General features: G+C 53.9%; 1 protein-coding gene across 1 annotated transcript in view; it reads left to right on the top strand.

The window, feature by feature from the left end:
- CACNA1E (calcium channel, voltage-dependent, R type, alpha 1E subunit) overlaps window positions 1–13902 on the top strand; it is a 157842-nt gene that overhangs the window by 96190 nt on the left and 47750 nt on the right. The window contains exons 24-36 of the mRNA XM_009994666.1: window positions 28–157; window positions 853–912; window positions 1265–1371; window positions 5272–5283; window positions 6601–6697; window positions 7803–7963; window positions 8385–8522; window positions 9088–9289; window positions 9517–9681; window positions 10103–10213; window positions 10955–11038; window positions 11128–11253; window positions 11919–11984. Of these exons, the coding sequence (XP_009992968.1) occupies window positions 28–157; window positions 853–912; window positions 1265–1371; window positions 5272–5283; window positions 6601–6697; window positions 7803–7963; window positions 8385–8522; window positions 9088–9289; window positions 9517–9681; window positions 10103–10213; window positions 10955–11038; window positions 11128–11253; window positions 11919–11984 (1459 nt within the window). The remainder of the gene's footprint in view (window positions 1–27; window positions 158–852; window positions 913–1264; window positions 1372–5271; window positions 5284–6600; window positions 6698–7802; window positions 7964–8384; window positions 8523–9087; window positions 9290–9516; window positions 9682–10102; window positions 10214–10954; window positions 11039–11127; window positions 11254–11918; window positions 11985–13902) is intronic.

Here is a 13902-nt window from a genome sequence, read left to right as displayed (position 1 = left end):
GGTTTGGGGGGGCCTGTCTCCCCGCAGGGTGAGGAGGGCTTGCCACTACATCGTGAACCTGCGCTACTTCGAGATGTGCATCCTCCTGGTGATCGCCGCCAGCAGCATCGCCCTCGCGGCCGAGGATCCCGTCCTCACCAACTCGGACCGCAACAAAGTGATTTGCAAACCTCCCCTGTTCCTCCCCTGTCCCCAGCCCCCAGCCAGACGTCCTGTAGGATGGCAGCTTTCCTTCTCGGTGGGCTGCCAGCAGCATCGCCCTCGCGGCCGAGGATCCCGTCCTCACCAACTCGGACCGCAACAAAGTGATTTGCAAACCTCCCCTGTTCCTCCCCTGTCCCCAGCCCCCAGCCAGACGTCCTGTAGGATGGCAGCTTTCCTTCTTGGTGGGGGGGACACACACACGGGTCAGGGCAGCCGGTGGCAGAACCTGACCTTTCCCACCCATCCCCTTCCTTTGTAAACCTTGGAAATGCTTCTCCTCCTCCCACCCGCGGGGTTTGGAGCCTGGGGGAGCAGAGCAGGGCACTTTGTGGACAGTAAATCAGCTGAAGCTGGGGAGATGCTGATGCGGGCAGGGGCTGGTGTGGGGATGCACGATCCCAGCTTTGCAGCGTGGCTTCGGAACTGCTGGTACCATGCATGGAAAGATACCTGTCCTGCCTGTGCAGGGTGGGTTTGTGGCTGCTCGGAGCTCTTTGGGAACTGTCTGGGTTTGGGAGGGGGAGCAAACTGACCCCCCTGTCTGCTCCAGGTGAGCCCTGGTGTGGGGTGCTGGCAGGGTCTGGGTGGGTGCTGGTGAGCCCCTCTGCTTGGCAGCAGCTGCAGGGCACCCGTGTCCTCTCTCTGCAGGTCCTGAGATATTTTGATTACGTCTTCACCGGCGTCTTCACCTTCGAGATGGTTATCAAGGTAAGAGCCCTGGCAGGCTGGAGGCACCGGGGCTGTTTGTGCCCCAGCAGCCTTGCAGTGGGTGGGAAATGGCTCAGTTCTTTGTTTCTGGTCCTAAATTTGGCTGGTGGAGGAGACCTTGAAGCCTGGTTCCTAGAGGTGGAAGTGGAGAGTGCTCAGCACTGCTTTTATCAGTCTCCAGGCTCCCAAAATTTGATGTTCCCCCATACACACCTGGGGTGCAGGGACAGACCCACTGCTCCCCAGCAGTGTCCCCTGCAGCCACTTCCACTTGGTGGCCGAGCTGCTCATCCCCTGCCTGTTTTGTTTTGTTTGTTTTTTTTTTCCCCCCCTTGCTGTTCCATCCCTGCAGATGATTGATCAGGGCTTGATCCTGCAGGATGGCTCCTACTTCCGAGACCTCTGGAACATCCTGGATTTCATCGTGGTGGTGGGAGCACTAGTGGCTTTTGCCTTGGCGTAAGTGACCACTGTCCTTGTCAGCCCTTTGCCTTCTCTTGGCCAGGGTGGGAGGAAGGTGCAAGTGTGTGTGAGGGCTGCTAGACCCTGATCTCTTGGATTTCTCTGTACCTGTTTGCTCCACTTTTGGGATGGCTCCTGGCAGTGGTGCACATCTGCTCTGGAGGTGGATTTGTCCTCCTTTGTCAAATGCTGGTGAGCAAGCAGGCATGAGGCAAGCTGGAGATGCTTAGGAAGAGGTTGGTGGTGCAAGTGGACTTGAAAGAGAGCAGAAGGGGCTGTTAGAGAAGGAAAGAGACATCTAAGGGTGGCAGAGCTGGAGTTATACACCTGCTACACATCCTGGGGCTCACAGAGACAGCAAAAGCCACAGCCTGCCAGGTGGTGCTGCCCCTGGGACACATTTGTGCTGGAAATGGTACCCCCAGCTGGTGGCTTTTCCTCTTCTCCAAGGGGGAGCACTGCCCTGGAGCCCTGCAGGGGTGGGGATGTGGCCAGTGGGGTTTGTGCCTGCGCCTTCTGCAGCATCACACCCAGGGCAGGGTGCTGCCTGTTTGCTCTGCACTGTGTTCCTGCTCAGCAGTGCCTTGCAGTTCTCTCTGGTACCGAGTTTGTGGCACCTGCAGGTGGGTCCTCCTTTGCAGGGTGGCTTCATGTCTGTGGTGCCCAGGCTGTGCAGGGGAGAAGCACCCAGGGATGACTTTAGTGCTGCTCTCCCCTCCGGTGTGCTGGGACAGGTGGTGTGGGGTGAGCATGGGGAGGGATGCTCTGGCACCAGAGAGAGGGCCAAGGGTGCCCTGTTGGTGGCCGAGCAGGGAGAAGAGAGGAGATGCTGTGGGTTTGTCACACTGTTGTTCTCTCGTTGTGTGTTTGACACTGGTGGCTTTAGTGCTGGTGGGAGGGGAGGGCCTGACAGTGGTGCAGGCTGGAGCTGGAGCTGTGTCCTTGCCTATTGCTCAGGTGCTGTGTGAGGCTCCTGGGGTGGCTGGGTCAGAGCCCTGAGGTCACTGGAGGATCCCAGCCTGTCATCTATCCCTCCCTTGCCACCCTTGGCTGGGCAGCAGCTCCTTCCTCTTGCTCTCAGCCACTTGCACCATCCCTGGCTCGTTGCTGTTTCCTTCCTCACCCTCCTAACCCCTGTCCTCTCCCAGTGCCTTCAGTCACTGCTCTCTCCTCTGGAATTCCATGGAAGAATTCAGCTTGCTTAACACAGGGATCAACCAGTCCCTGGGTAGGGCTGTATGGGGCAGGGGCACAAGGCAAGGTCCCCTGACTGGGGAACACTGCTTTGAGGGCCATGTAGGCCACCACAAGGATGGATCAATCATCTTCTGGCTCTGGCTGATCCCCCCCTCTGCCAAGACAGCCCCCCCAAGCATGTCTGGTGGTGAGGCTCAAGGGCATCAGCAGCCTGAAGATGAGCTGGGTGGTTTGAGGAGGACCAGAGAGCCTTTGCCTTCCAAAGCATCTTTCATCAAGCCTTTTTTGGTTGCTGAAGGAGGGTGGGTTGATGGCTCAACCTGCTCCTGGGTGGACGGGTGTCCTCACTGCCACTAACTGTACCACAATCAGTGCTTACTATCCTTACTGTCCCCTTTCCCCTACACCACAAAGGTGTCACAGTTCCTGGGGTGGCCCCTGGAGCTGGTAGGGTCCCCATATGTCAGCACTGAGGGTGTGAGGAAGCTGCTGTGCCCCTTCCAGCCCCACTGGCCACCTGCCTGCCTCCATCCAGCCTCCTGAGGGCAGGACAAGTCCCTTGGGGCACATGGCAGCTGAATTCTTGAGGCCAAGCACCCCCATCAGCTGTGGCACTGAACCCCCTCCCATGGAGAAGGTCTCTGCATCTCCACATACATTTGCAGGAACCATCTGCATCTCCTGCCCACTCTTGGAGCTGTACCTGGGTAGATACTGTGCTGCCTGTGCCATAGCTGAGGGCTCTTTATCACGTAAACCTGCAGGATTGTCCCTCTCCCCCATGTCCATTGATGGCTCCCACTGGAAGAGATCATCTCATGGCTTCAGGGATGAGGGGGACAAAGGAGCTGCAGCCGTTTCTGATGGGTTTAGATGTTATAAAGCATTTATAAGAACACCTGCCTCCCCTCTTGGCAGCTGGGAGCTGTGCACAGCCACCCTCAGCTCCCACTGAGCTGCAGGATGTTTGCCAGCTCTACGTGTCCCAACCCACCACTGCTCTCCCTCCATCCTAGCCTCAAGGGGAAAACTCTGGCCATGGTGTTTAAATCCCTCTCCTATCCTTCTCCCTTTGATGTGGGGCCAGGGGGAAGGCCATGTCCTTCCTCTCCTCCTCCACAGTGCTGAAGTGGGCAAAGTGATGCCCATGAAGTAGCTGGTGTGTTTATGTGGCTTGAAAGCAACTGGCGACCAGGTCCTGCACCTTTCCAGTTGAAGTGCTGAGATGTGCTGTGTCATTTGGATTTTCTGCCCTTTTTTTGCCTCCTCTCTGCAGTTTGATTTTCCTGTGGCAGCCCTGGGTAGCTGTGGGTGCTGCAGGAGGCCTCTGAGCCAGTCCAGTGGTGCTACCATCATTTGCCAGCTGTCAGGATAAGCAAGTGTCCACCTATAAAGCCATGTCCCTGTGTGACATCACAGCTTGTCCACTGACCTCTCAGAGCCCATGCATCCCCAGCAAGACATCTTCTTGCCTCATCTGTAGCTCCTCTCATGGAAAGCTAATCCATCAATCCAAGCACAGCCTAAATAAAAAGCCCAATATAAAACCTGAAATCTCCAAAGAGTCCAAATCAAATTAGCTGAAATAGCCAGAACCATAACTAAAGACCCTGCTCACTTTTGCCTCCTGAGCCACCCTCCAAGGAGGGTGTGCAGAGGATCAGGAGCTTTGCAGAGCTGCCAAGAGGTGGGGATGCCTGCAGGAAGGCTTGAGCAGTGGAAAGGTTGGAGGAAAGGTTTGAATAGTCAGTGTGTAGCCCTCATTGTCTCACCTGGTGGACAAGAGCAGAAGCTTCTCCACCCGGAGGAATCCAGCAGAGCTGCCAAGCAGCATCTGCTTGTGCTTGTTGGCACTGGTGTCTGGAAGCACAAGGGACCCTCGTGCACTGCTAAATATCCTGGTGTGAGGCTTGTCAGGACAGGGGTCTGGTGCCTGACCTCAGAAGTGCTGCAGAGTTCAGCTATCACCTCTGCAACACACCTTCCACCCAGGGGCTGGGGTTCTTTCTATGGTTGTTAAGAAATGTTGTACTTTGTGGGCTTGCCCAGCTGTGGGCAGGTGGCAGGGACTGAGCTGAATCAGGGGCAGGGGGTTGGGTACAACTAGAGCCCTTGGAGACCACCTGGGTTTGTCTGAGTGGGTGTCCTGCTGGGTAGCAGGAGATCCTGCTGCAGCTCAGGCTCTTCATCTGTGGATTTCTTCTTGCTGGAGGTGATTTACTGAAGTTAACCTGTCTGGATGGGAACTGTGGCTTTGCAGGTAGGTTCCCTTGGAGGCACCTGCCTTTGGCTGGTTGGGACTGAGCCTCAAGGTCCCTCCCTGATTCCTGGCCAAGGAGGACCAAGTGCCCACCCTCTGTCACCCACCATCCTACTCTCCACGGGTTCCTTTTGCAGCAGAAGTTTTACTATGTACCCACCTCCCAAAAGCTCCAGTGGGGAAGGCAGGGGCTCCTGGCTTGCTGGGTGAGTCTTTCCCTGGAGAAAAGCCCCATCCTGGAGGACAACATGGTCTACTCATCATGCCTTCCAACACAGGCGTGGGGTGATGGAGGGCTGCCACAGGGTCCTGGCTGCACAAGGGGCTGCCTTCATCTCCATGTGGCTTCCCTGATGCATTTCTTACATTCTTCCTTTCTTTCCTTTTTTTTTTTTTTCCCTGGATGCTCTTTGGTGGCTGCTGTTCTGGAGCACTGACAGGAATGCTTTGGGGTAACTATGGCGTTCGGGTCATCCCGAGGGGGTCGGGGGAGAAGTACTGAAGTGCTGCAGGGACTTCAGCACCTGATGTCCTCTGAGGACATGGGACATCAGTCACGCCAAGCTTAGGGGGCTGGGAAGAGCTCAACCTTGGCTCAAGACACAGCAAAGCCAGGCTTTCCTCCAGGAGTTGTCCAGCTCTGTGTCCCATATGGTTCCTAAGCAAATCCACAGGATGTTTCCTGAGCTCTTGAAGAGGTTCCCTCCTCAGCTGCCCTTGGTGGCAGCTTGCACCAGCAGTGTGCTGCCCTCAGATCCTCACCCCAGGCCCCCATCAGATGCCTCAGACACTTACCCAGGCCCTGACATTGAGCAAAGCAGGAGATGGGAGGTGCAAAGTGAGTCCCAGGGCTGTTCATACAGTTCATTCTCATGCATCTGTGGGGCTGTGCTCCTAGGGAGGGCTATTAATTAGTGGTTTTGTTTACATCCCTGAATGATTAAGCCCATTATTGTGCTCCCTGTTGCATTAACCCTCGCAGAGGAGCTGTGTAATTTGGAGCATCTGTTGCTGTAAGTCATTTCCTTGACGTTTTTCTGAGGGTGCCTGGTGGATCCAAACTGGGCTGACCTTCACCAGGAACTCTCTGCTCCAGCCTGGAATCCAGCCCATGGGCTTTAGTTAAAAAGCCCACGGTAAAAAAAAAACACCCAACACCTGGTATTGTGGTTGGGATTAATCATCATTTGAAAAAAGAAGGGTCACCAGGGGGCTTTTCTGAGTAAAAAAAAAACACCCAACACCTGGTATTGTGGTTGGGATTAATCATCATATTGAAGAAAGAAGGGTCACCAGGGGGCTTTTCTGAGTAGTTCTACTAGCAAGGTCTGCCTCCCTCAGCTGGTTTGGGTTGGAGGCAAGTGCAGCCCTGATCTGGAGAGGACTGAGACATCACACCCATGTGAGACAGAGGACCAGGATGACCGGGTTGGGTAGCACTGATGGAACAAGGCAAAAAACTGTTAAGAAACAGCATTTGTGTGAACAAACCAAGCACAGAGCAGATGCTTGCTTATTTTTCATGGCAGCCAGTGTGGGTGTTGGAGGAGACTGGTTTAGGTGGGTTGAGCACTCAGTGGTCATATGTTTGTGATGGCTGGACCCCATAATGCACATCACCCACCTATTCCTGTCCTCAGGCAGGCTGGGGGGGGAGTGGGGGAGGTTGTCAGGTGTTCAGGACACTCTGACCATCCAGCCCCAGATCTGCAAGGTTATTATCTCTCTGTTTCATGTCTTGGTTTCTGTTCTTTCCTCCAACCTGACAGGAGCAACAAGGGCCGGGATATCAAGACCATCAAGTCTCTCCGTGTGCTGCGGGTCTTGAGGCCCCTGAAAACCATCAAGCGACTGCCCAAGCTGAAGGTAATGATCCCCATCTCCTGCCTGATGCCTGTTGTCTCCAGCACGGACCAGTTAGTGCAGGAACCACACGTGTTGATTTGCTCAGGAGCAACGATCGAGTAGCTTTCAAAGCCTTGCTGTGTTTTGGAGCCCTGTTCTCAAGCAGAATGTCCTCCAGGCTGCTTCACACCTGGAGGTGCAATGAGTTGGTAAAAACAAGCCTGGATCTCTTAGGGGCCAGGGAAATTGGGGCTGGGGTGGACATGAAGCAGCAAAGCCCAGATGCTCTCCTGAAAAATGAGTCTGCCCCAGCTTTGGGAGGATCCTCTTTCCAAAATTCACCACCTTCCCCACCAGAGCAGCTTGCAAACATCTCCCAGTTTGGTGTGCTCTGCTGTCATGGTGCAGCACTGGAAGTGGATTTCCCAGCTCAATAGTGGGATTGTTTGTGCAGCACAGGTGGGGTTGTGGATTTCCCTACCTGTGCTGATGGGAAATAGATCCCCAGAGGAAAAAGAGACCAAGGAAGGTCTCTTGCTAGTTTGTTGTGTTTGGTTTTTTTCTTAGAAGAGTTTATTTAGCTGAAGGATGAGACCCCAGTGATAGAGGGTTTGACCCCAGCTTTTCCTGATCACTGGATGAATTCAGCCTATGTCAGTTCATTTCTGGACACCTCTGTCTCCAGCATGGAGCTGGGACAGGGATATTCCCCTCTCTCAGAGTGTTGTGAGAACTTGGGCTGAGAACACAGTCTGGGAGGGATTTGCTCTGCCTTGTTATTGGGGGTGGCACAAAACAATGAGGTGTTTACTAATTGGTCTTGAGTGCTGCTCATTGCATCACGGGGCCATCCCCTGTCTGCTGCCCTGGTTGCAGGAACTTTCAGGTTATAAACACCCATCTCTGCTGCTGTCTCAGGGGCTGCTTGGTGTCTGCCTGTGTGCTGGGGGCCACTCTGGGTGTTAAACTCATCCATAAAGTAGGTTTTTGCCCAGGAGAAGGCCCAGCTCTGTCCTCCTTTTCCCACCAGGAGTGGGAAATGTCTTTCTACATGGTAGTCTGGTGTTGGTCCTGCCTTTTCCCAAGACCATGGGTTCCCCAAGGTGAGCTATGCCCTCTCCTCCAGGCCGTCTTTGACTGTGTTGTGACTTCCCTCAAGAACGTCTTCAACATCCTCATCGTCTACAAGCTCTTCATGTTCATTTTTGCTGTCATTGCTGTCCAGCTCTTCAAGGGGAAGTTCTTCTACTGCACTGACAGCTCTAAGGACACACAGAAGGACTGCATGTAGGTGCCCAGTCCAGTAGGTCAAATGCTGCTGACACCTCTGGCAAAGGCAGGGTGGTGGGTAATGCCTTCTGTGGTTCCCAGATAAAACCTTGGGCAGGACTCACTCTTGGACATAGTTCCTTGGGGTGGATGGCATGGGCTGAGCCCTGTCCTCCTTGCTGTGACAGCACTGCACGGGGTGCAGGATGCAGAGCCCCATATTTTGCTGCTGTCCTTTCCTCCTTCTCTCCTCCCTTCTGCTCTTCACTCTTCCTCCCAATTTATTACCCAGTCTCTCCCCACTTCTCCCTCCAGCCTTGCGGGAGGAGAGGTGCCTCCCCCCCCACCACACAACCACACCATCCCCAGGGTTTAAAGCCACCATCTCCCAGTCTGGCAGCATAAAAAGCGAGGTCACCTTTCTCTCCCAACTTTACAGAGGGAACTACGTGGACCACGAGAAGAACAAGATGGAGGTGAAGTGCCGGGAATGGAAACGCCACGAGTTTCACTACGACAATATCATCTGGGCTTTGCTCACCCTGTTCACAGTGTCCACTGGAGAGGGCTGGCCCCAGTGAGTATTCTGCTCTGCCCATCCCCTCAGATGGAGGTGATCAGATCCCCACCGGGGTCGTGGCTTTAATAACTGGCTGCACCCAGGAAGGGCTGTGAGAGGAACTGCTGGGCAGGGAGTGGGAGAGGAAGAATGAGAAATGATGAAGGACAAAAGAACTTCTAGCTCCTCTGTGAGGCTGGGACCATGGCTGGGGTTAGCTTCTTCCTTAGGGATGGATACGATGGATAATCCCTTCTTCTGTGCGGCCTGAACTATATTTTCAGTCCATTTTAGAGAGGAGGACAAGACCTCTGTCCATGATGGTGTGAGCTTGAGGAATTTTTTTTCTGTCTGTAGAACACAGAAAAATCCATTTCCCATCAGGGGTGCAGGCAAAGCACCATAAAACAAGTTGTAGCCACCTAGAAGAGTCGTCCTTGTAAAGGAGATTAAGACAAAGCTTTATAGTATGATTGTCACAAGCATGGACAGACAGAGCTGTGGGTCCCGTGAGAAGTGCTGCATGGTGGCTGTCCTGATGGGCATGTCTCTGGTTGCTTTTCTCCACCTGTCTGCCCCACAGGGTGCTGCAGCATTCAGTGGATGTGACTGAGGAGGACCGTGGGCCCAGCCGCAGCAACCGCATGGAGATGTCGATTTTTTATGTTGTCTACTTTGTGGTCTTCCCTTTCTTCTTTGTCAACATCTTCGTGGCTCTCATCATCATTACGTTCCAAGAGCAAGGAGACAAAATGATGGAGGAGTGCAGTCTGGAGAAGAACGAGGTATGGTTTGGGGAGGGTGAGAGAGGATGTTTTCATGGCTTTTCTTCAGTTTGGGAGCTTGGAGCTCCCTAGATGTTGAAAAGGTATAAGGAACTCATGAGCCACCTTGCCTGTCCAGCCAAGAAGTATGAGTCCCAGCCACCTTGCCTGTCCAGCCAAGAAGTATGACAACCACAGTCCTTCATGTTACCATTGGCCAGAGTCTGAAGCATGTTGTTGTTTTGCAGAGAGCCTGTATTGACTTTGCCATCAGTGCCAAGCCCCTCACGCGGTACATGCCCCAGAACAGACACACCTTCCAGTACCGTGTCTGGCACTTTGTGGTCTCCCCATCCTTCGAGTACACCATCATGGCCATGATAGCACTGAACACTGTGGTGCTGATGATGAAGGTAAGCTGGTCAGTGTGAGCCTGTTCTGTCTGGGGTCGTGGGGAGAAGGAGGATCGGTCAGGATGGGACCAGAGAGTATCTGGGTTGTTTCCAGGAGATGTTTTGAGACAGTCTGAGTATGTATTCCCCTGGCAATGTCACATGAAACACCACATGCCCCAAACTGGAGGCAAGATGGTCCCCTAAAATAGGTGACCCAGATGATCTGGATCTGCAGACAGATCTGGGTTTGCTCTGTGCTTCGTTCTTAGAGGTAGTGGCAGCTGCCCAGGGAGAGGGGTGGAGAGGGAAAGGAGTGGGGTGGTCTTGAAGGCACCCAGGGCAAGGAGCATGGTCCATGGCAGGTCTTTCCTGGGACAGTCATCAGCCTAGAGGCCTGCAGGCCCCCTCCTGGCTAGTGATATCTCTCTCTTTCCATCAGTACTACTCAGCTCCATACACCTATGAGCTGGCCCTGAAGTACCTGAACATCGCCTTCACCATGGTGTTCTCCTTGGAGTGCGTCCTCAAGATCATTGCTTTTGGCTTCTTGGTGAGTGGCTGCTCCTGTTCTTGATGAGGACTTAATTTGGACTTTGGCAGCACGCAGGTCACAGAGGGAAGGTGTTAATGATGTGAGATGGTTGCTGTTTATTTTGGGTCCCAGTCTGAGAGGTGCTTTTATGTTGGAGTCATTGCTTTGCTTCTCAATGAACTTCCCACTGCTGATGTTGGGAGGGGAAGCCACACAGTTGCTTTTCTTTTTGCCTTGTTTCTGTGGGATTTGGTGGCTGGACCATGTGTGTGCTGTGCAGTTGTTCTGCTAAAGCCAAATGTGATCATGCTGGTGGCTGCAGTCCCTTGTTCCTGGGAGCCAGGAGATGCTGGTACATTCCTGTCCTTGGGCTGTTGACCAGACCTGACCAGCAGTGAGAACTTCCTGCCTAATTCCCAGTCCTCAAGTTTCCAGCTACTCATTTAAGATTTGAATTGTGAGGGTCAGCAGGATGAGTCCTTGCAGCCTGATGACCAGGGCTTGCTGTGGCTGCTTTTCCCACTCCCATCCACCAAGGGGGCCTGTTGGATGTGTGAGTCATCTCCCAGGAGAAGCTCCTCATTGCAGACACGCTCAGATCTGCCACTGTCTCAGACATAGGATGATGCTCCAGACCCTGGCTGCATACAAATGGGCAGCAAGGTCTCTGCCACTGTTGCCCATGAGCAGCCTTGGTCTGTGGCCTAGCACCCTTCAGACCTGCTCATACCCATGTTCCCTCTCTCCTGCCTTTTGCAGAACTATTTCCGGGACACCTGGAACATCTTTGACTTCATCACTGTCATTGGCAGCATCACAGAGATTATCCTGACGGACACCAAGGTGAAGCAGGGGCTGGGAGCAGTGGGACGAGCCACTGCAGGGTTTGGGGGCTCCCACCTCCCTCTGATGACCCTCTCATCTCCTCCCAGCTGGTGAACACCAGCAGCTTCAACATGAGCTTCCTGAAGCTTTTCCGGGCTGCTCGGCTCATCAAGCTCCTGCGCCAGGGTTACACCATCCGCATCCTGCTCTGGACCTTCGTGCAGTCCTTCAAGGTGAGGCACAGGTGCTATGGTCTACCTGCCTGGCCATGGTGCTGGGGTGCTGGTCCCAAAGGCAGGCTGTTCTGCTCCCAAGGTCTTGCTGACTTGTTGCCTCTTAGGAGAGATGAGTCATAGAATAGTTTGGGTTGGAAGGGAACTTAAAGATCATCTAGCTCCAACCCCTGTGCCATGAGCAGGGCACCTCCCACTAGACCAGGTTGCTCCAAGTCCCATCCAACCTGCCCTTCAACACTTCCAGGGATGGGGCAGCCACAACTCCTCTAGGCAATCTCTTCCAGTGTCTCACCATCCTCACAGGAAAGAATGTCTTCCAATATCTAATCTAAATCTCCCCTCTTCCAGCTTAATACTGTTTCCCCCTCCTGTCGCTCCCTGTCCTTGTAAAGGGTCCTTCCCCAGCTTTCCTGTAGCCCCTCCAAGTACTGGAAGGAGCTCTAAGGTCTCCCCAGAGCCTTCTCTTCCCTAGGCTGAAAACCCCCAAATCTTTCAGTCTGTCTCCATAGGAGACATGCTCCAACCCTCTGATCATCTTTGTGGCCTCCTCCCCTGGACTCTCTCCAACAGGACTGGCACAGCTTACCTGCTCCCTGTGCTTCTTGTTCTCCTCTGAAGCTGGACTTGTGCTAAAGGAGATGACTTGTCTACTTCTCTTGCAGGCTCTCCCCTATGTCTGCCTCTTGATTGCCATGCTTTTCTTCATCTACGCAATCATTGGGATGCAGGTGAGCACAGGGGCTGGGATGCAGGGTCCCTCTCGCAGGGACAGGCTGGACCAGCACGTCCAGCATCATGCACAGCAGCCAGCCTTGTGCCTGCCTGCTATTGCTTCAGTCTGACATGGTGCCCTGGAAGGTCCTGTGGGTGGAACAACTTGTTTGGGAGCTGCAGGACCACCTGCCCTCGGGGAGTTGCCACAGGCTTGTTCAGTTCAGCTCCACAGCTGCTTTCCCAACTGTGTACCCTCAGAGATAACGGCCTTGGGGACTCAGCTGGGTATCCTTTGTGGTGGCTGCTTTCAAATTTTCACCCCTTTGTTTCATGGGCATTTCAGTTTTAGAAATGACCCCCCATCTCCAGCTCCCTAGCAGCTCCCTGAGACCAAGTTCATGCCTGAGGGACCTGGGGATCAACCCTTCTGCCCTTGCTGCAGGGATGGATCAGTGGTGATCCCTGCAGCCCACCATCCATCCACCTCAGCCCTTTGCAGAGGTTTGGTCTGCTTGGGATCTCACTCTTAGGGACCTGCAATGACTTACCAGATGATGGGAAGCCTGTAGAGAGTGAGAAGGTGTGAGTTTTCCAGGCTCCAGCTGCTAAATGAGCAGCATGTGAGCTCAAACCCTCAGCTCCACACGTGCCACGGGGCGGGCTGGGTTCTGCAGTGACTAAACCCCACGCTGAGGATTTGACAAAGCATCTCCAGCAATGAGTGCTCAGGATCTGGAGCCTCCCCAGTGAGTGAGCTGCTGCAGCACCTGATGCCATCACCCAGGACAGGCAGATTTTGGGGGAGCAGCAGCACCATGGTGACCCCCCAGCTCGAGTGCTTGGCAGCCCTGCTGCTTAGTCCCTTCCACCCCCTCTCTCCTTCCCCAAGAGTCATGTGGCTGCTTTTGGCTGCTCTGTCCTACACATCCAGGTGTTCTCCACACTGAACAGCCACCATCTGACTCAGCCCCCTCCCCCCCCCCTCTCTCTCCCTGCTGTGTGGTAGTATTTGATTTATTTTTTAATGTATTTCTTTTTTTTAACACCGTTGTGAACAAATCCCTGAGCAGTAAAGTCTGTGGGCGTTATTTGAACAAAATAGCTGGAGGCAGAAAATATTCTACAATTACACACTCCAAAAAACCTGTACAGGGGGAAAAAAAAATAATACTCTGTGGTATTTTTAGGTTCATGGAAAGCAGAATAAATATTGAACAGTAATAACAGCACATTTTTTTTCCTATTTGAGGCACTTTCCAAACATTCGTTACGTCCTACCACAGCCTGGGCTGTGGGTCATTATTAGGATTATTGTCCATGTCTGGGGCTTTGTTGCTTCTTTTGCCCCTGGGGACAGTGGTCCCAGGTGTCTCAGTGTCAGTGGTGGGTCAGCAGTTGGTCTGCCCCTCCTTCCCTGAGCCTTTCTCCATCCTCCTTGCTGTGCCCAACCCTGGCATCACAGACCATTTCCTCACCAAGGGAAGAGCTCCCAGGGTTTTCCAGGAATAGGACCCAGCACCCAGGGTACTGGGTGACCCCTCTTTGTCCCCACCCAGAGTGCTCAGGACCCTGTGGTGCTCAGATGCTGCAGCAGAGGGCTGGACATGGAGCAATCAGACGCGGTTGATCCCAGCTCTTCCATGCTTCTGTTTCCATGGCAGCTTGGCCTCTCTCAGCCTTTGCCACCCACCTCAGATCCCTGCTGAGGAGAGGACAGTCTCCTCTCCCCATGGCTGCTCAGCACAGCTCCTTGGTGTGCTGGCTTGGGATGCTTTTCCACGGGGGATCAATCGCACAGAGAGGGTGGATGTCGACAGCTTTGGGGGCTGGTTGGGCTGACGGTGATGGACCTGGGGCAGGGCCAGTCCCTGCAGCAAAGACGAACGTGCAGCTGCTTCCCTGGCTGCTAAACTCTCTTACCTGAACAACTGA

Source organism: Chaetura pelagica, unplaced genomic scaffold, assembly GCF_000747805.2.
Source record: "Chaetura pelagica isolate M959 unplaced genomic scaffold, ChaPel_1.0 scaffold363, whole genome shotgun sequence".
Taxonomy (NCBI): Eukaryota; Metazoa; Chordata; class Aves; order Apodiformes; family Apodidae; genus Chaetura; species Chaetura pelagica.
The sequence above is the reverse complement of the archived record's forward strand: the minus strand, read 5'-3'. Positions and strand labels throughout refer to the sequence as shown.